General features: G+C 48.8%; 1 protein-coding gene across 7 annotated transcripts in view; it reads right to left on the minus strand.

The window, feature by feature from the left end:
- Positions 1-773: 773 nt before the first annotated feature.
- Positions 774-21,711, minus strand: part of TAF8 (TATA-box binding protein associated factor 8) — a 29,230-nt gene continuing 8,292 nt past the window's right edge. The window contains exons 6-9 of one of the 7 annotated variants that reach the window (XM_044930133.2): positions 20,223-20,370; positions 18,723-18,865; positions 1,218-1,291; positions 774-1,012 (exon numbers count right to left, since the gene is read on the minus strand). In XM_044930133.2, the coding sequence (XP_044786068.1) occupies positions 958-1,012; positions 1,218-1,291; positions 18,723-18,865; positions 20,223-20,370 (420 nt within the window). In that variant the 3' untranslated portion in view covers positions 774-957. The other 6 variants (XM_006069187.4, XR_328509.4, XM_006069188.4 and 3 more) reach the window with 6 other exon arrangements.

Raw genomic sequence — 21,711 nt, forward strand, 5'->3', positions numbered from 1 at the left:
TGTTCCTCTATCCATGGGATTTCCCAGGAAAGAATGCTGCAGTGGGTTACCATTTCCTCCTTGAGAGGATTTTCCCAACCCAAGGATCGAATCCACGTCTCTGCATCGTGGACAGATTCTTTACCGCTGAGCCATCAGGGAAGCCTAGACTGAGGTTGAGAAACGCCGTAATCTGGCTTTAAAGCCCAGTCTCCCAGCTGCTTTTACCCTTAAGGACTCCTAGTATGATGACCACTAGAGAGCAGGCAATGGCACCCCACTCCAATACTCTTGCCTGGAAAATCCCATGGATGGAGGAGCCTGGTAGGCTGCAGTCCATGGGGTCGCTGAGGGTCGGACATGACTGAGCGACTTCACTTTCACTTTTCACTTTCATGCATTGGAGAAGGAAATGGCAACCCACTCCAGTGTTCTTGCCTGGAGAATCCCAGGGACGGGGGAGCCTGATGGGCTGCCGTCTATGGGGTCGCACAGAGTCGGACACGACTGAAGTGACTCAGCAGCAGCAGCAGAGAGCAGGCTTTGGTGGAGGTGGTCAGAGATGTTTGAGCATTGGGGTGGAGAGAAGGTTGGGAAGGCAAACCTCCTACCTGCACATCTATCTAGCTAGTAGTCACAGGCAATGAAATCCCAGAGGCACAAAGCCACTTATCACATTCATGCTTGAAATAGCAGGAGGAGGTTGGAAACCACCTGTATGACCCTCCACTTGGAATGGGTTAAATAAGTAAGCCATGGTAGAGCCATACAATGGGACACGGTGCAGCCATAAAACAGAAAGAAGTAGCTTTTTATTATGAGCATGGAACCACCGCCAAATATACACTGGGAAGTCGGCGGGGCGGGGTGGGGGGTGAAACATGCGTAGTTTATACAGCATCTCCCATTATATAAAAAGGGAAGAAAGTATATACAGGCATTCGTGTTTGATGCATAGACTATTTCTTGAAAAATACATCAGGTGATATTGACACTGACATACTGGAGGCCTCCAGGGAAGAGAACTGCACATCTGGGAGAGAGGGGAGAAGGCGGACGTGTAGTTATTACTTATATCTTTTTCTGTCTTTTAAATGTTATATTGTAGACATATATCTATTATCTATTCAAGATTAAATAACTTTTTAGTAAACTAGGAAAAAAAACAACAATACCATAATAAAAGAGAGATGATGGTGAGCCCCCTGCTCCAACAGGAGGTATTTTCCCCAAAATACCTTGAACTCGATTCCAGGAGTGAGAGTGTCCATGGGAAATCTGTACCCTCAGGCCAGCTGCTCCCCTCTTGTACCTGGGCACGGTCAGGTGACATCAGAGAATTAAAGACTCGTTTCAGTACAAGCCTGAGTTAAACAGGAGTAGGGTAGACCCACTTCTACTAGATCAGTAGTTTAAAAAAATGCATAAATGAATGCCTAAAAATCCAAAAGAAACACCATTAGAATTTGGGGCCCCAGGGCTTTTTCATGATGGCAAATAACTGACAAGGCTTGGGTCATCCCTCTGGTCATAAGAAGCACTTCTAAGAGCCTCTGAGGATCCTGACCCTTCTATTTAAAAGCCTCCCAGATCATCAGCAACTCATCTGAGTAAAGGGGCTGGGCCAGGGCCCCTTCCAGCCCTGGACCCTGCCAGATCAGGTGACTCCTTTCCTGGGGAAAGGCTGGTACAGAGCCGGCAGACACACTCCAAAACCCAACCTGCTCCGCGGGGGTACAATCTGAGGGCCAGTGCCCTGGCGGGGGTGGGAAGACTTCCACCAGCTCCACCAGGAGAATCTGGTTCCCGCTGACAGCAAAGTAACCTCATGGGAAAAGACTACAGGAGTGCCGTGCTAGGGCAGTTGAGTCCCCGAGGCTGGGTCACCCAAGGCTAGGTCAAGCTCTCTCTGCCCTCCTCAATCCTTACCTCTTCCGGAAGCTTCACTTGCTCACACCCTCCCTGCCCCTTCAGATCTCAGCGCCCCTTTATCCCTTAAGTCCGGCCCTCTATTGACCCTGGCTCCTCTGTCTTAGTGAGTGGTGGTAAGCAGGTTCTGGTGTTTATCTGTCTCCCTGACAACACTGCAACCGCCCAGAGGAGGGAATTAATTATCTGTGTGTGTTTGTGTTTCCCCCTCTCCCCGAGGTACAGGGCTCAGGATGCAGGGAGCAGTCCCTCTTGGCCTTGTTGGCTGTCCTGGGGCCAGGACTCGCTTCCCCCCAGCTTGATCGTGTTTGTTAAATACCAGACCACCAGAAAGTAACTGAAGAGAAATGGCATCTCTCATGTCCTTCCAGCCAGAAGACCACCCAGGAGCCAGAATGACCCTTTGACAAGCTAAGTCAATGGCTGTCACTGCCTGGTGATCCATCTCACTCTGAATAGCAGCGAAAGCTTGACTCAGGCTCTGTGCTGTGTGGGCTGTGCTGCCCCCTGGCCCCCTGATCCTCCCCAGCACCCTCTCCCCCTCTGCTTTCCAGGGTCTAGGGGCCCACATCCTGCCTAAGAGCTCCTGTGCTCGTTCTTCCCCCTCCTCAGAATGCTTTTCCATGCGGCTGGCCCCATTAATGCAGGCAGGGCCCTGCTCTGACAGCTCTCCTTCCCTACCCTGACCTAGCCCCTTTCACTTGCCCCTCCTGGTCCGATCCACTCATTTTCCATTTCTCCACCCTGCACTGGGCCCTGGGAGGCTGGCCGCTCTGCCTGCCTGGATAGGCACCATGCCCTCTGGCTTCCATTTAGCAGAGAACGGGCAGGATACAGGAAGGAAGGGGATAGGAGGCCAGGGTGTTAATCCCTGGATCACCTCTCTCCCTGCAGGGTGGCTGCTGCCCACTGGCCCCCTCAATGGCCTTGGCCCCAGTTCCTGGCAAAAGGGTCTCACAACAGCCTCTCTCCAGGTCTGGTAACTGCACCCTCCCCTCCCTGTACTCACCCAGGTCCGGCTACCTGTGTTGTGCTCTCCTATTAGCTCGTCCACACCTTAGGAGTTAATCCCTTTATTAAATCTTCCTCAAATCCCCCAGCCCGAGTATACCGTGGCTTTTCTTTCAGGACCCCAATTCACCACCCATTACATGTCTATGGTTTGTGAGCTGTCTCACAAACCCCAACTGGCCCCCAATTAGAGCAGAAGGTCAGAGAATGTAGCAGCATAGTTATCGTCTGCTGCATCCCAATGTCTGATTCAGCGCCTGCGCATAGTAGCTCAATATTTGTCGAATGAGTGAATGAAGGGAAGGATCCGTGTCATCTGGAGAGGGGCTATGGAGGCGGGAAGGACAGGCTGAGATTCTAGGAGGCGAAGGGGAAAAAGAGCAGCAGCGATGAGGATGTCGCCTCCCTGCCAGCATAAAGACCTCTGCGTATGTCCTTCTTAGCACGTTACGATCTGCAGTGATCATAGTTTGTTTTCTTTGTATGTCTTCTCACTAGAACGGATTCCCCAGGGGCAGTGTTCATGTCTTGTTCACTCTGGTGTCCTTAGAGCCCGGCGCTGTGCCTGACATACATAAAAGGCTCTAGATCCACACTTGTCAGATAAATGAAAGATACATGAGTTATCCAAAAGAAACACTGAGTTGGCAGAGGACCTGGAAAGCCGGGTTGGGCAGTTTGGAAGTTTCGTGCAGAGTGGTAGGGATGAACTTCCAAGTCTAGTGCAGGAGTTGGGGCGGGGATGACAAAGGTGGAGCTTACAGAAAGACTTACAGAGCTTACAGAAAGCCTGGCGGGGGACGTGGGGATGAGCAAGGAGGCTGCTGCAGCCTCCCGCGGGCAGGGAAGGAAGAGGTGGCAGAAACCGGTGAGCGATCAAATGCAGATGAAGGGTGAGGAGTCCAGACCATCTGGAGGATGAGACGATGCTGCAAAGCCGGTAGTCCTGGCCCAAGGTAAGTACTCTGGGCCCGGCTGCTACTGGCCTCACTCATTCTATAATAACTTCTGCATGAAGTGGGAAAGCTGGGGAGCGGAAGTGGTTTGTGGGGGAGGGGGTGAGCGAATAAAATCCAATCTACCTGTCACTTTGAGGGTATAACCAGATAGCTCAGTGGAGAGCCACAGACAGACGTTGAGGACTTGCAGGGTGGTGACAGCCGGGGGTGGAAGAGCAGATGAGCCATGTTCTGTGTAAGCAAAGGGTGGTCTGGGATCACACCCAGCTGGGTGGGTCGGGGAGGGGAATAAGAGCCAGCTAAGAAAAGGGAGGCCAAGAGGGAGCACAGTCAGGAGACGGGGGCAATGTCCTGGAGCCAAAGGAACGACTCTGAAGAAAGGGGCAGTCAGCAGGCCACTCGTCAGAAGCGAGGCCAGCCTAGAGCTCGCTGAGGGCCGCATCCTTGAGCAGCACCTTTCTGCCGCCTCTGGACCAGCTGGGGGAGCTGACGGCGTCAAGTCAGGTGCAGCCAGTGTTGGAGAAGGGTTTGCTGCCTGTCCCACCAAAGCCTTCCCGGGCACGTGTCCTAACCCTCATTGTGTCAGAGACAGCTGGTTGTCCGCCAAATCCATTCTTTCCTTGCTGACAAGCCTCCCACATTTGTCCTAGACACAGAGCCCGATTTCCTCACTTGCTGTGCAGCTTGGCAGGGCTTGGGAGGGGGGCAGCTTCTGGGCTCCGAGCTCCCTTCACATACATGCTTCCACCCCTCCCCTCCTCCCCACTGGAACGTGGAGCCAGCAGAAGGGGTGGCAGCTGTCTTCCAGCGCACATACGTGAGCGTCACCTGAGGTGATGGGGGAGCCATGAGACTGACGGAGACCTGACATCATCAGGCCAGCAAGCCCGCCTGGAACACCCACCCTGACTTTCACAGAAGGCATACAGTCTGTCTTAAGTGACACTATTTGGGGGACTTCTTGTGAGAGCAGCCTAACTCAGGTTGGAACATTCCGTTTAACCCAGCAGAAATACCACTTTGGATCAGACCAAAAGTTGTTCCAGCCCATCTCTGCCAGGGGCCCCAAGGGGCAGTGATAGGGGGCCACAGGCGTGTCCCTTGACAAGACTTGCACTCTCCACATACCAGGAATTATAAGTCTCCTTATAGATCTGTTATCGAGCCATTACTCAGGAACCACTCAAAATCCTTGATAAAAACTTTGGTAAACCTGCCATCTACTCCATCAAGGAAAGAATAACAGTGACTAGAAGCCTCACCAACACTCTCTGCAACTGATTTCATTTCCAGCTCCGAGGGACACTGTGGGTGTGTGCCGGTGGACCCACGTGGCACACAGTAGTGGCAATGCCTTTGAGGAACAGAATCCTGTGGCCGTGAAGCAAGAGCATGAAAGGTTAACAAGCGTGGACTTGAACGGGATGCCTGCGGGCAGGACCACAACTCTGCTCCTTATCAGCCAGGCAGACTGAGGTATTTCAGAGCTCTGGGGCCTCCAGGGTCTCCACTGCAAGTGGGGACAGTAAAGACATATACATTTGAGGTGATTGTGAGGATTAAATGAGTCCATATGTGGAAAACACAATAGTGACTGACCAGCATTAAGTTCTCTTTTAGTATTAGCTTGTATGTCATTTTTAAAGCAACAGAGAAGAAAACAGTTTGGCAAATGAGTAACATTGTCAGTTACAAACCACAGGTACAGATGTTCTCATTAAATCTTCTTGATGAGTTATCATCATTATCCATTTTATGGAAACTGATTTGGACATTTAGGGAGTTGCCGTCCATCTCACAGCTGATTCCCAGGTGGCTCAGTGGGTAAAGAATCCGCCTGCATTGCAGGAGACCTGGGTTCGATCTCTGGGTAGGGAGGATCCTCCGGAGGAGGGCATGGCTATCTACTCCAGTATTCTTGCCTGGGAAATCCCATGGACAGAGGAGCCTGGCAGGCTACAAGTCTATAGGGTTGCAAACAGTCGGACATGACTGAAGCGACTGAGCACGCATGCACACACACTTGGTAGGTTGTGGGAGAGCCATAAATACAAATAAATGTCACTGAGTCTTGTTTTATAGAACCACCACCATTAAGTTGAGCAACTTAAGATTCCAGAAAATCAAAGTTCAGGAAGGCTAGTTCCATTTAGGGTTGTCCCACCCCCCCCCCCAAACCAGGCCACTTTGTTATTAGTTTTTCACCTTATTTAACTGCCTCATGATCAGAAAAGAAGAAAAGGACCTGCCCAGCACCCTCATCCCCGGGCCAGAGCTGGGAGGGACTGTGGTACACTTAGGATACGCGAAAACCTAGGGCAACGTGTGCATCTTATTTTGGTCCTGATTCAAACCAGCCAACTATTAAAAAATAAAAACATCTTTGAGATAATAGGAAAAATTTGAGTATGAACCGGATATGGGAGGATGTTATAAAATCACTGTTCAGGGCACTTCCCTGGTGAAAGGCAAAGTGCTAGTTGCGCAGTCGTGTCTGACCCTTTGCGATCCCATGGACTAGCCCGCCAGGCTCCTCTGTCCATGGGATTCTCCAGGCAGGAATACTGGAGTGCGCTGCCGTGCCCTCCTCCAGGGATCTTCCTGACCAGGGTCTCCTGCATTGCAAGCAGATTCTTTACCATCTGAGCCACCACTCCCATACAAAAACCTAATTTTTGACAAAGACACAAACATCATTCAGTGGAAGAAGGGTAACTTTTCCACAAAGGGTAACTGAATCAGTTGGACATCCTCAGGCAAAATAGTGAACTCAACCTAAACCCCAACTTCATAAAAAGTATATCAAAATAGATCAAGGCCTAATCATCAAAAAGTCTACAAACAATAAATGCTGGAGAGGGTGTGGGGCAAAGGGAACGTTCTTGCACTGTTGGTGGGAATGTAAATTGATACAGCCACTATGGAAGACGGTATGGAGATTCCTTAAAAAACAAGGAATAAAACCACCATATGACCCAGCAATCCCACTCCTAGGCATATACCCTGAGGAAACCAAAATTGAAAAAGACACATGTATCCCATTGTTCATTGCAGCATTATGTACAATAGCTAGAATATGGAAGCAACCTACATGTCCATCGACAGATGAATGGATAAAGAAGTTGCAGTACATATACACAATGGAATATTACTCAGCCACTAAGTAATACTGAGTAAATATTACTCAGCCACTGAGTAAAAAGGAATGCATCTGAATCAGTTCTGATGAGGCAGATGAATCTAAAACCTATTATACAGAGTGAAGTGAGTCAGAAAGACAAATACTGTATTCTAATGCATACATAATCTAGAAAAATGGTACTGGAGAATTTACAGGGCAACAATGGAGAAACAGACATGGAGACTAGACTTGTGGACATGGGGAGGGGGAGGAGAGGGTGGGATGTATGGAACGAGTAGCATGGAAACTGACATTACCATATGTAAAATAGATAGCCAACGGGAATTTGCTGTATGGCTCAGGAAACTCAAACAGGGGCTCTGTATCAATCTAGAGGGGTGGGAAGGGGCGAGAGATGGGAGGGAGGTTCAAAAGGGAGGGGATATATGTATACCTATGACTGATTCTGTAAAGCAATTATCCTTCAATAAAAAATTTAAAAAAAAATAGATCAAGGCCTAAAATATAAAACATGTATTTGTTAAAATATTAGAAAAATACAGAAAAAGATCTTCAGGACCTAGGGCTCAATAAAAAGGTTTTAGGCCTGTCAACAGAAACAGTATATACAAGAAAAAATAAAATGGATTTCATGAAAACTAAAAACTTTTGCTCTCCAAAAGACCCCTGTGAAGCGAATGAAAACACCAGCTACAGAGTGTGAAAAAGTATTTACAAACCACATGTCTGACAAAGTTCTTGTATCCAGAATATATAAAGAAATCTAAAAACAAAGAAGCAATCCAGTTAGAAAATGGACAAAAGATTTAAATGGATAACCAAAGAAGATATACAGACAGCAAAAAAGCTCATGAAACTGTGTTCAACATCTAGCCATCAGGGACAGACAAAGTAAGATCACAGTGAGTGTTAATCACATGCCTATCAGAAGGGCTAAAACAACTGCTTAAATGATAACATCAAATACTGGTGAGGCTGTGGAGAAACTGGCTTATTCATACATTGCCAGTAGGAAGGCAAAATGATACAGGCCACTGTGGAAGAGTTAGTTTTTTTTTTTTTAGTGAAACATACAGTTACCATAGGACCCAGTGGTTGCATTACTGGGTGTTTATTGTAGAGAAATGAAAATTTATGTTTACATAAAAACCTATACACAGCTGTTCACAGCTGCTTTAGCTGTAACAGCCCCAAGCTGGAAACAGCCGAATGGTTAAACAAACACGGTACATCCACACCTGGGACACTACTCGGCAGTAACGGAGCTGCTGACACACACCCACCTGGACGGCTCTCACTCCTCATGCTGCGTGAAAAAGCCAATTTCAAAAGGTTACAAACCTCCAAATTCCATTTGTGTGATGTTTTAAACATAAAATTAAAGAAACGGAGAAAGGAGAGCAGTGGTTGCCGGAGGGTAGGGATGGGGAAGATGTGAGAGGTGGATATGGTTATAAGGAGACAACACGAAGGAACTTCATGGTTATGAGAATGTTCTCAATTTTTAAAAAAACTTTATTGGGGCAAGTTGATTTACAATGTCGTGTTAGTTTCTGCTATACAACAAAGTGAATCAGTTATACATATACATATCTCCACGTTTTTAGATTCTTTTCTCATATAGGTCACTGTATTGAGTAGAGTTCCCTGTGCTATAGAGTAGGTCCTTACTAGTTATCTATAACTTTGATGGTGATTTTTTTTTTTGTTGGTTTCACTGGGTCTTCGTCGCTGCATGCAGGATTTCTCTAGTTACGGTGAGCGGGGGCTATCTTCGTTGCTGTGCACGAGCTTCTCATTGTGGCGGCTTCTCGTCGCCGAGCACAGGCTCTGGGTGCACAGGGTTCAGCAGCTGCAGCACGTGGGCTCAGCAGTTGGGGCTTGCACGCTCCAGAGCTCAGGCTACTCTTGTTCTGGCACATGGGCTTAGTTGCTCCTCTGCCTGTGGATACTTCCCAGACTAGGGACCAAACCCGCGTCCTCTGCATTGGCAGGTGGATTCTTATCCACTATACCACCAGGGAAGTCCTATCTTTTTTATCTGTAGTAGTCCGTATGTCAACTCCAACCTCCCAGTTTATCCCTGCTTGCTCCCCAATGTTCGATATCTTGACTGTGAATTTACACAACATAATTATATAGAATTACATACACACACAAAGGTGAAATCTGGATAAGCTCTGTGGATTGTACCTATGTCATTTTCTTGGGTTTGATATTAGGTATTTGAGATGCTACCAGTAACCTCCCTGGTAAAACATTTTTTTTTGGAGGGGGGGTAACATCCTCTCAATCTGTAATTACCTGAAAAAAAACTTTAAGAAGTCTATCAGAGATGCATAACAACATATTTACAGATTACATGATACAGCTCTTAGGTTTGTTTTAAAATATATTCTAGTAATTAAAAAAATAAAACAGTAGAAGACATAGATGAAACAGAATTGAAAAGATGTTGCTAAATGTTAAAGCTCGGTGAACACATAGGAAAAACACTAGTTTTGTGTTCGCAGACTTCCCAAATAAAAAATTTTAGACTTTTATTTAGCTTAGGACTAAGCCTAACTTACACAGCCTTACTCAATGCTGTAACTTTTCCATACAAATTGAGTTCAATGCTTGTAATTGTTTCATTCACAAAGTTTATTATGACCTTTTATTGCTGCTAAGTCGCTTCAGTCGTGTCCGACTCTATGCGACCCCATAGACGGCAGCCCATCAGGCTCCCCCGTCCCTGGGATTCTCCAGGCAAGGACACTGGAGTGGGTTGCCATTTCCTTCTCCAATGCATGCAAGTGAAAAGTCAAAGTGAAGTCGTTCAGTCGTGTCCGGCTCTTCGCAACCCCATGGACTGCAGCCTACCAGGCTCCTCCGTCCATGGGATTTTCCAAGCAAGAGTACTGGAGTGGGGTGCCATGACCTTTTATTAAGAGCTCATAAATCACATGCTTAATCTGATTTCATTGACTACTTTTTCCCTCCATGCATTCTCCCAAAGTTATAAAAAATAAACATTTATAAATATACAGTGAGGATCATGCAGTTTTTACACAGTAAGAGTTGGGTCAATGTTTCAGGTTGTCCAAGCATATCCCAGTGTCTCGTTCAGGACAGAATTACAGCAGCATGGCCTCTGAAGTCTCAACAGCAGAAGGGCAATTCTTTTCCAAATTTCACCTCATCACTCAGCATTACAGCATCAACAGGGGCTTGTCTGGGAAGTCAGGAGAAACCGCTGGAATGACCACTCCAAGAAGTGGAATTTTAGCCCTGTACCTACCATGGCTCGACCCTGGGACTGTATTTAAACTTAACAAAGAGCCAAATGACAAGCTTGGAAGGGGTCAGCACAGGCCCGATCTGACGACTATAACTGGAAGGGTTTCAGGTCAATACAGACGGGGGAAACTCTTATTTGGTCTAGAGCTGGGGAATCCGATTTTCTCATTCCGCTTCCCTTGTTCAGTTACTGATAGCAGCACTTTCCTTCCAGCTAGTGGGATGATGTGTTTAGAGAATAGTGAGGCCAGCACATGGAGCCTGCTGCCTGCTGTCAGCAGGCTGCCAGGCTTTTTGAGTTTTCAAATTCAACCAAAAGGATGGAAGACTAAGAGATGACTGTGGAGGCTGAGTATCAGGAGAGCTCAGGATGGACCTAAGGACTTTACCCAGGGTCTCGTGTTTTCTGTGTATTAACTTCCAAGTTTCACTGGCATTTCTCTTCCTCCGACTTAAGTTTGAAAACCTCTTCCTTGGGAGACCGGCCAAAGCTATCAGCTTGCCCAGCATCTTCCTTTCTTGGTTTGTAGGCACATCAAGGATGAAGAGGCAAAGAGCTTGGGCAGATTCAGACATGCAGGTTCTTCTTGGCCCACTTCTGCCATAAGGTGGGCACATGGCCTTCTATCCATGCCAGCCTCCAGCAGACCTGCCAGGTTTCTCAGCCTTTGGACCATATGGCCAAGCCCGGCCTTCAAAATCTCATCCCTACCACCTTCCAGTCCCATCGATCCTTTTTCTATTGCATCAAATCAATGATTCTGCTATGAAATCATAGCATAGTACATCCACTGATGTAGGGTCTTGCCAAAGAAAAATCTCCTTTCCCAGGATGGTGCAGAACTTGGTCGTTCCCAAGCACATGTTCCATGACAGGACAGTGAATGATAGACCTCTCAGGAGAGGGCGCTGCCCTGCCTCAGGGAGCTCGCATCCGATGCTGATGCGAGTCAGTACTGTCTCCCACTCTCCTCCCCATGAAGGCGTCTGGTCACGCCTCCTGACTCCTGCTGGCCCTACAATGAGGCTACAATGGGCGAGCCTCCTGCTTCCAACATGTTGAAAAAGGGCAAGTCACCTTCCACCAAATCAACAGGGCACTTGCAGCCCAGGCAAGCAGAGAAATAAGGAGTTTCTAGGATGATAAATTGGTGCCACAAATTGTTGGCCAAGGAAAGGGTCCAGATATCCTGAAACAAACTAAGCACACCGTCTTTCTGGCAATGAGCACAGCAGGCAGAGAGCCCTTTCTCTGCCACCTTCTCTCGTCTCCCAGGTTTCAAAGAATCAAGTTCCATGATTATAAATGAATTCACCATTCCTGTACCCCATGGTATGGCCAGCTGATTAAAAGTCTCATCATTTCTTCATCAACCCAAAAATCCAGCGAGAATAGGTAATTGTAATAGAGAGTTGGCTATTAAAATCATGCCTGGTTCACACCCCACAGGCTTGGCTCGACCCAAGACGACCACCTTCCTCTTCCCTCGAGTGGCTTTAACTCGCCCAGGAGGGTGGCATCCACACCTCTGTACAAGGCAGGCTTCCTTCTCGGCTCAGGAGAGGGACCTAGAAAGAAGAGGAATCCTTGGAGCCCACCTGGCGGGGCCCCACCAGCTCTCCTTCTGGTGAGGGGAACAAAAACTGCTGGGCTGTGCGGGTTGGTCCCCGGGCCACAGGATGCTCAACCTCCGTGCACAAGAAAGAGGTACGTGCAGGAAACGAGGATGAAGAGGAAGGGGGGACACGTCCTGTCACCAAGTAGCTCTGCCCAAGGCTCAGACCCACCATGAGCCTCTCTTTTCTGCCCAGGAGCAGAGAAGACCACCTCGGTTGGATGGGGAGGGCTCTCTGCACCCCAGCCTCCAACTCACTTCTTCCTGCGGATCTTGGGTTTCTTCACAGGCCGCAGATAGGGGTTATCGATGATACTCTCCTCCCCGTTTCGGCTCCCCGACAAGGAGGGGTTTTGCTGCAGAACAGAGGTGTTCTCCTTCTCGGCTCCAGAATCATCCTTTGAGCAAAAGCCGAAATAAAGCAAAACAACCAGCAGCATAAGGAAAGGGATCATGCCTGCGGCTAGGAACCACTACAAGCACCCTTCTCATTGAGAAATCAGAAGCTGGGCTAATGGGCCTCTCTCTGCCCCAGAGGAGGCCAGGCAGTGGCTGCGATCAGAGGAAGGCGGGAGTGCCAGGTGACACAGTGGAGCACAGAACACAAGACCCAGAGAAGGCAGGGACAGGAGTCGGAAGGGGACATAGACCTGGGCGGGGCAGGGAGTCAGGGACCACAAGTCAGATGCTTCAGCCTGTGGGGACATAAAGAAAAAGAGAAATGGGACTTCCTTGGTGGCCCAGTGGCTAAGACTTCTCGCTCCCAAGGCAGGGGGCTCAGGTTCAATCTCTGGTCAAGGAACTAGAATCCACATGCCACAACAAAGATCAGAGATCCGGAGTGCCACAAGGAAGCCCCAGCGCAATCAAATAAATACTTTTTAAAACTTAAAGAGAGAGAGAAGGGGCCCTCGGTCCCCTGCAGGACTGAGAGGTACCGGACCAGAACAGATCGTGTGCACGGAGCCCCTCCTGGAGCTAACCTCATGCAAATCATGATCTCCTTCCCCACAAATTCTCAAGCATCTGGTACTTGCAACGTGGTGCCAATGGTCATATCCCGGTGGAGGCCGGAAGCTGCTGGAGCCCCGAGAGCTCCCACGAAGGCACCAACATGGGAATGTCATCCACCACCTCCACGTGTGGCCCGTGGATCAGGCCTCTCACTGTTCGTTTTTTAAGAAAAGTGATTTTTGGAGAAAAGTTTATAAGTTTGAGTATATTCAACATGATCTTGAAGATTTTTTTTTAAAAAAGCACAATGGGATGCAGACATAGAAAACAGCGATGATGCTGAAGTTTTATAAACTGCTTCTGGAAATACGGGTGGCTGATTTTCCCTTCCTTTTTTACACTCTCTATTTTCCAAGTTCTTTAAAATGAGCAGAAGCTGCAGGAGAGGTGTTGGGGGGAATCACACGAAGGGCTCAGGCCCAAGTGGCAGTAAGTGACCAGAAGCTGCTGGCTGGGCTGCACCCCCTGGTGACAGGCCAAAGGCTCCGTCACTGAGATTCCTGGTCTGCGTGTGTTAGTCGCTCAGTCGTGTCCAACTCTCTGCAACCCTGTGGACTGTAGCCCACCAGGCTCCCCTGTCCATGGGATTCTCCAGCCAAGAATACTGGAGTGGGTTGCTTTTTCCTTCTCTAAGGGATCTTCCCGACCCAGGGATGAAACCGGGGTCTCCTGCATTGAAGACAGATTTTTTACCATTTGAGCCACCAGGTCAGCTGTTGTGTAACTTAAGGCAAAAGAGGATCTGACCTCAAGCAGGAGATGGCACTGTCAGAAGACAGCAGGGCAGAGGACGCTGTCATCAGGGATAGGAGAAGTAGATGAAAGAAATAAAGTAACTAAACTGAGATTTGTAAAGAAAAGGTGGGAGTAAAAAGGACTGTCAGGAGTGACTTGGGCTCAGAAAGGCCAGACTCAGGCAATGCGTATGCTCTGTGTGAACCCCAGGCACCCAAGGGTGCTGCCTCCGGCCTCAGGTTCCAACACCATTTCCATGGCAACACCCCCCACTTGAACCACCCAGCCGTCACCTCGCCCGTGACCTCCAGGCCTGCACAGCCACTGTCACTCTACCGCCTGCCGTCTCCGGTTGCCTGAAACAACCCCGAGCACACACAGCTCCTCCCACTGCCATAGGTGATGGCAGCTCCATTCTCCCCTTGGCCCAAGCCCCCAAATCCGGTCACGCCTGCTTTTCTTCTTTCTCTGATATATCCCCCAGCCAATCTGTTAGGAAAATTTCTCGGCCTTACTTTCAGAATACAGGCAGAATCTATTTCCATTATTTCTAGTGGAACCCCCTGGTAGGACCCCCTGCGGTCTCCCACCTGGATGGACAGCCGCCTCCTAACAGCCATCCCATCACAGTCCATCCTCTGCCTGCCCGTGGTCACCAGCGCGGCCAGTGCTCCCTGGAGCAGCTCAGACCTGCCCCTCCTCCGCCCCACATCCTCTCATGACTCCCACTTCACCCAATGGGAAGACAGCTCCTCACACTGCTCACAAGGCCCTTCCTGACCTGACCTCTCCCTCTTCCTCTCCCCCACGCCCATCCCACCAGCCTCAGTCACAGCCCCTCTCGCCCTCCTACTGTTCCCTTTCCAGGACACTGCCCCAGAGAGCCCAAGGCTCAATCCTGCACCTCCTTCAAGACGGCTCGGATGTCACCTTCCCTATGATGTGTACCCTGAGCACCCTACGTAAAACGGAAACCTCCCACTTTACCCTGGATCTTTCCCTACTCAGTGCCCCCGCCTGCACCCAGAGCACTTTTCATCTTTAACATACGATACAGTGACGGATTTACGTGTTACGCTTCATGGTCAAGCTCCCACTGCCAACATACGGACTGCCAAGAGGCAGCGGTCGTCTTTGTGCTGGTCACTGATGTGTCCCAAGCACCCAGAACAATGTCTGGCACCTACCAGGTATTAAGTAAATACTTGTTGAATTAGTGAATGGTATATTGTTCAGAAAAGAGTAAAGGGTGAGGCACTGAGATTGCCTGCAGATGGCAGCTGGTTCGAATGTATGAGAAAATAATCATCTGATACACCAATTTAAAATGAAGAGCCCCTTCATGTTCCTAGATAGACCTAGCAACAGTCCGTGAGAGCTTCGTCCTCCACAGATAAAAGAACACGTTAAAACACCAGTTAGTGAACTCCTTGTTAACAATGTCTGTAAATACTAAAGACAGGAAATAACCTAACGTCCACAGGGGACTGGCTTGTAAAGTCCACACAAGAGGCTGGAACTATAGGGAGGGGCGAAACAGCTCCGCATACAAGGATGTGGAATGACCGCCAAGTAGCTCCACAAAGGAAGAAAGCAAGGGGTAAAAACTGCGATTTGCTGTGTATGTTCAAAACAACAATTAAAAAAACATCTCTAAGGACTTGCCCGGCGGTCCAGTGGTTAAGATTCCATGCTTCCAACGCAGGGAGTACAGGTTTGCTCCCTGGTCGGAGAACTGTAAGATCCCATGTGCTGCACAGCATGGCCAAAAAAATAAATTCAAACAAAGTCTCTAGAAGGATTCACAAGAGAGTGGTGACGCTGGCTGCTCTGTAGGAGGGAAAGGGAGAGTGAAAGAGGGTCACCACAAATCTTTTTGTACATTCCGGATTTTAAATGTTTGATTGTTGCCAGTCCAACAAAATAACAAGCCCAATTGATTGTCCAAAAATTGTTGCTGGAATCCTTCTCTTGAAGATTTTTATTTCTCTGTTCTGTACAGAAGAGCACATGGCCATACAACAGGGGTGGGGAGGGGGTGGGCAGGGGTGCCTTGGGCTGCCGTATGCCAAGCACCCAACATAGATGAGCTGATTTTATCTCAGGCTCCTCACTTCCCCTTGAAGTAGGCATTCCCATTTGTAAGGAAACAGACTCAGATGCTGGGTCAGGCAACCAACATCACGTAGTGGAAAGCAGCCCGGTCTGGATTTGCAGCCAGGCCAGTCTGACTCCCAAGGCTCAGGTCTTTTTACTCTTTGCTGTCTGGGTTGGCCTCCAGGGATCCTGAAGTCCTCAGGCAGCTCCTGGCATCCAGTCCGCCTCGCTGCACTCACCGCCATGACCTCACCTAAGTCACTCCCCAGGGTGTTAAGTAACTCAACTGCAAGCTCTTCAGCTTACTTACAAAGGGATTGTGATGCTTGTTTAGAAGATTCCTCCTTCTCATAAGGTGAACCTCATCTTAGTCCATGACCCAATCACCATATCTCAGACCGACTTAAGAGTCCAAACCAGAAGCGTAGGATAACAAGCTCCTCTGCTTTACGTAAAGCCATGGGCCGCCAGCCCTAATTCTGAAAGGAATAATTCAATATTAAAGAGATATGTGATCAGGCAAGGGAGACCGTCAATAAATACTAGAGTCAGAACTGGCACTCTCCACTGGCATCCCAGGGCTGCGGGCTGCCACCTGGGGCCTCACACTCAGAGAAGCCTCAGTCCGGTTACGACCACTGAGCCATCTCTTGCTTAAAAGCCAGGGCCAGCCTTAAAGGACAGATGAATATGGCAACCTCACTCTAAGGGTCCAATAAGCCTTAAAGGCATTAGAGCTTCTGGCAGGTCTGTGCCTCTACTTGGAACTTTCTCTCCTGATGCATAAATAAGAGTGGTTCTTACCCTCTTACTTGTGGAGGACAATACATCATAACCAGAAAGTAACACCCTCAAGTTTCCACGCGCACACTCCCCTCCTCAACCTTTGTCTCTGTCCACACTCTTTGTCTCCTATCCTGGCTGGGAAAAGTCCACAATCAGGTTAACCCCTCCTTTGGGGTACTGGATCCCTGCCCTACCAAAGATCATCATTCCAAAATGTTTTCCTCTCCCGAATCAACTTTACCAGATCACTCCCATCAGCACAGGCATCTTGTTACACCTCTCTGACCTCCTTAATTCTTTCCCTTTAGTTACCACTCCATTTCTCTCCTTCCCACCACAGCAAAATTCCTTGAAATCACGGTCTACATTTAATGGAACTTTCTGTGATGATTTAACTGTTCATATCTGCACTGCCCAGCAGGGTAGCAGGAGTCACAGATGGCTACAGAAATGTAGCTGGTGTGACTAAGAAACTGAATTTTTTGTTATATTTAATTTACATCAATTTAGACTTAGTTGCCTGTGGACTACTCATCACTGCGAAGGACAACACAAGTCTGTACTCACTAACTCCAGTTTCTCTCCTCCCATTCTCTTTGAATTCACTTGCTCTCATTCTTCCTGAAATGGCGTTGCCAAATCTAAGGGACAAAGTCTCGGTCCTCACATGGCTGGAACCAGCCACAGCTGCAGACAAAGCAGATCAAGCGGATCACTTTCCTCCTCCTGAAACTTTCTTCCCTTGGCATCCAGGATGCGCCACCTTCCCTGCTGTGCCTTCTCCACATCCTTGGCTGGTTCCTTGTCTCCTCACCTGCTGAACAGTGCAGAGCCCCAGGGCTCAGTCCTGGTACTTCTCTTTTTTATCCTCATTGCTCCCTAGGCACTCATCTGGTCTCTCGTGGTTTTCAACACTATCTACATGCTGAGGATTCCCAGACTTGCACTTTGAGCCAAACACCTTCCTCCCTGACATCTTTGTGACTCTTTGGGACTCCACAGACTGCAGCCCATTGGGCTCCTCTGTCTATGGCTTATCCGGGCAAGTACTGGAGTAGGTTGCCATTTCCTTCGCCAGGGCATCTTCCCGACCCAGGGATCAAACCTGCATCTCCTGCAGCTCCTACATTGGCAGGAGGACTCTTTAGCACTGAGCCACTAGGGAGGCCCCTACCTGATCTCACCACCCGGATATAATAAGCATCTCAAACTTACCTCATGTACACCTCAACGCCTGGTTCCCCCGCTACCCCTGTTCCACCCCAAAACCTCCCCTTTCTTGGCTGAAGGCAACTCCTTCTTTCCTACTGTTCAGGCAAAACACCTTGCATTTGTCTTTGACTCTCTTTCTCTCACATTCACTCTATCAGTCAGTTCTTTTCTGAAAATTATCTAGAATTTGGCTAAATAATCTACCTGACCATGTCTCTCCCTCTGCCACCGTCTCTCAGCTTTCTGCACCAGCCTCCCAAGCGGGCTCTGCTCCGCCCTCACCCTGTGTAGTCCTCCTCGACCGCACAACCTCACCCATCCCGAGACCTACCTCTGCTTAGCGGGTCCCGCGGCTCCCTCTCACTGACAAAAAGCCTAAGTGCTGGTGTACCGTGAAGACCTGAGCCCCGGGAGCTCCCTGACCCCGTCCCCTGCTGCTCCCCTCTTACTCGCGTCCCCCTGGTCACCCCCATGGCCTCTGCTCTTTTTCAACAGAGCAGTTCCCACCTCGGGGCCTTTGCATCTGCCGTTCCCTCTGTGGGGAAGGCTCCCCTCCCAGAAAAGTACAGGCCTTGTTCCCTCAGGCCTTTGCTTACCTGTCCACCTCTCACTCACCCTGTCTAATACCACACACCCCAGGCCCATACCTACTCCTGTCCCCTAAGGTCTCATTTTTCCTTAGTTCCGTGAGGGCAGGATGTTTTGCCTATTTTGCCTTCTGCTAATTTCACAGCACCTGACACATGCCTGACTCTGGCAGGGGCTCATTCAGAATCTGCTGGACGACTGAACGAATCCCCAGGGAGCAAGAGATCACGTCACCACAGGCCCATCATGCAAGTCCCTCACAAGAGGCCAGAGACTGAGGGGGTCCTGTCCAACCCCTGGGGAGACAGGCAGTGAGCAGCACTGCGGGGGGTGGGGGTGGGGGGTGCGCTGAAGCAGACGAAAGGCTGGACCCACCGGGCTGATGTGAAGAGGGAGGTTCTCTGTGTCTGTCTGCTCATCCTGCTCCGAGGAATCTGTCTCCTCCATCTGCTGCATCTCCAGCTCGGACGGAAGAAGAGCCGTGAGGTAGGGGATGGTGAAAGGCCTGGCAGCGATCACTGGGGGATTGGAAGAGAGGCCGGGGCCTTACGACACATCAGTGGGCAGCACCCAGCGGCAGGGAGGGCTAACACGCTCGGGCACTCACCATGGGCCAGGTTACAAGTTACCTTTAATCCTTATCTCCACCTTATTAAACAAGTACAATTACCAGCCTCATCTTACAGATGGGGAACTTGAAGAATGGAGAGGTTATGAGACCCCCTCAAACACACAGGAAGTGGCAGAGTGGGATATGAACCCAGGCAATATGACTTCAGAGCTTCTTTTACCAAGCACCAGAGAGGACTGGGGCTGAATCCTAGCGAAGCATCAGCTTAGTGATCTTATACCCGAGGCCAGTTAGCCCCTCAGCTTCATTACTACAGCAAAGATATGGATCCCTTCAGCCTGAAGGACTCAAGTCCTGACAGTGGACCTGAGAACTCTCGGCCTGGAGTATATCCATGAAGCTAGAGGGCACTTCAGGTAAAGGAGCAATCCAATTCCTCCAAAAAGCAATGAGGCTGAGGAGAAATTACTGTTTAAAAAAAATTGAAAGAAAGTCTCTGTGTATACTTCCATGGTAGAATTAACAGGAGACACTCAAAGATTATTTTCAACATGGCTCAGGTGTGGGTCCTGCACACAGAAAAAATTAGGTCTGAATACCATCTGCTCACCATGTGACCTTCGGCAAATTACTCCACTGCTTTTCTCTAGAAGCCCTGGCTTCTTGGAAGGGCAGTGGAAATAGTTCCTGACTCAGAGGTTCACTCGAGGAGCTCACGAGGTAACAGAAGGGAAGTGATCAGCATAGTTTCTGGACTTCGTAACCTAGCTGCTGTAGATCCATGGCCAGGAACACAGCGAGGATCCACCAGGAGCCTGCTGACCCATCCAAGCCCATTGCCCTCGCTCCCCTAGGGAAACCCTGAGGCTGATGGAGGAAGGAACTTGGTCACAGAGCGAAATGGTAGTGCTGAGATGAGAACTTCAGTGGTGGGCCCTGTGAAAGGATACCACGAAGGCGAAGCCTGGCTCTGTAACTGCCTGGACCCTGACGCCAGGTCCTTCTACCACCAGGGCTGCCCTCTCACTGGATGAGCCTCTCCAACGCCCAGGGCTCAGTCACCCTTGAGGTGACCTCAACTCAACGAACCTCAAGCACCCACTTCCAACATAGGTCATGACTATTTTGGAGTGATCAGTTAGGGACAGGCCCTGAAGATCTGGAAAAAAGAGCCAGAAATCTGATGAACAAGTTCCACCCAAGATAAGGACAAAGCTTCCTTGTTTCTTCCAACCACAATGAGGGAGGGAAGAGAGGATGATGCCTCAAGGAGAAGGCAGGGTCCACAGAGGGGAGAGACTCACGTGGAAACGTGCTGACGTCATCTTTGAAAAGACTCTGGGTCTCGCCTGTCTTGGCCATGAAACGGGTGAGTGCCCGCTCCACGTCGCGTCTCTGGGACGCGGCCTTCTCTCGCAGGACCTGGTAGTCTGACACGGGCTCGCGGTACGTCTAAAGGGAGAGCAGCAAAGACGCTAGAGAAAATACCCATGATCGCACTGCTCTCGAGTCCCTGCCTTGCTGTTGCTCTGTCCTCCCACCCTTTAAATGACCCTCTACCGTCACCCAGAGCAGAGATCTCCAAGGGCGGTGGAAGGGCACAAAGAAAGCAATAAGACTATCATTAACATTTACTTTGAATCTTAAAAATTAAGAAATGTACAAATATTTATATAGTGATTGATCCTAGGCCTTCATTTAGCTCCCATGACAGCTGGACTCAGGCATAAGAAATGTATCCTCAAGGGAGAACGGGGAATTCTCAACCTCTAACCCCCTTCAAGCCCTGATGGGACCACCCAGGACCCTTGGTGTAATGTGATAACAAGATTTTCTGACATGTTTGAAATCTTCCCCAAATGAAGAATTTGATGAGATCCTGAACACTCACTCTGGTTAAAAAACATTAAAAAGCAAGATCTTATGATTATTTTTAAGACAACTGCTTGACATTTATTATAAAAGTTAGAAATTTAATTAACAAAATTCTTCAAATAATTGGTAGGTGAGAATGAAAAAAAATTACTTTTATGGTTTATTAAGGATAGTCTAAGATGCCACCTATCTTTGTAATGTACCTTTTTCAACTATGAGAGCTGTTAAAGTTTCAAATTAAACTGAACCTAGAATCAGACCTGTGACTTCGTATTCCACCAAGATTTAAACCAAGATTTCAAAAAATGCAAGAGCATAGGCTATCATGTAGTTGCCACTAAAAAGGAGCCAACAGGTTTCCCGAACCTTGAATAAGGGTCAGATAATCTTCCAACGTACATTGTTTTCATATGGAATTACATTATAACATGCACGTAAATGAGCAAACAAATACTGGAGCATTTAATACTTTTACTGACAGAGATGCACCACAGAAGAGTTAGAGACAGGGACTTCCCTGGTAGTCCTGGGACTAAGACTGTGCTCCCAATGCAGGAGGCCTGGGTTTGATCCCTGGTTAGGGAACTAGATCCTTCATGTTGCAGCTAAGAGTTCAAATGCCACAACTAAAGATCTCTAGGACCTGGTGCAGCCAAATAAATAAATGTTTAAAACAAAAAAGAAAAAGAGAGAGAGATTGCTGTGGGTGGATTGTGGCTCTCTAAAGAAAGACGTGTCCAAGTCCCAACCTCGAGGGCCTCAGGATATGATCTTACAGTATCTGGAAGCAGGGTCAGGGCGAGATGCCCTCAGTGAACATGAGGTGATGTACAGCAGGGCGGCACGAAGCCACATGACTGGCGTCCTTAACAGAAACGGTCACAGGAAGGCGGAGATGCAGAGAGAGGGCCATGTGAA

Source organism: Bubalus bubalis, chromosome 2, assembly GCF_019923935.1.
Source record: "Bubalus bubalis isolate 160015118507 breed Murrah chromosome 2, NDDB_SH_1, whole genome shotgun sequence".
Taxonomy (NCBI): Eukaryota; Metazoa; Chordata; class Mammalia; order Artiodactyla; family Bovidae; genus Bubalus; species Bubalus bubalis.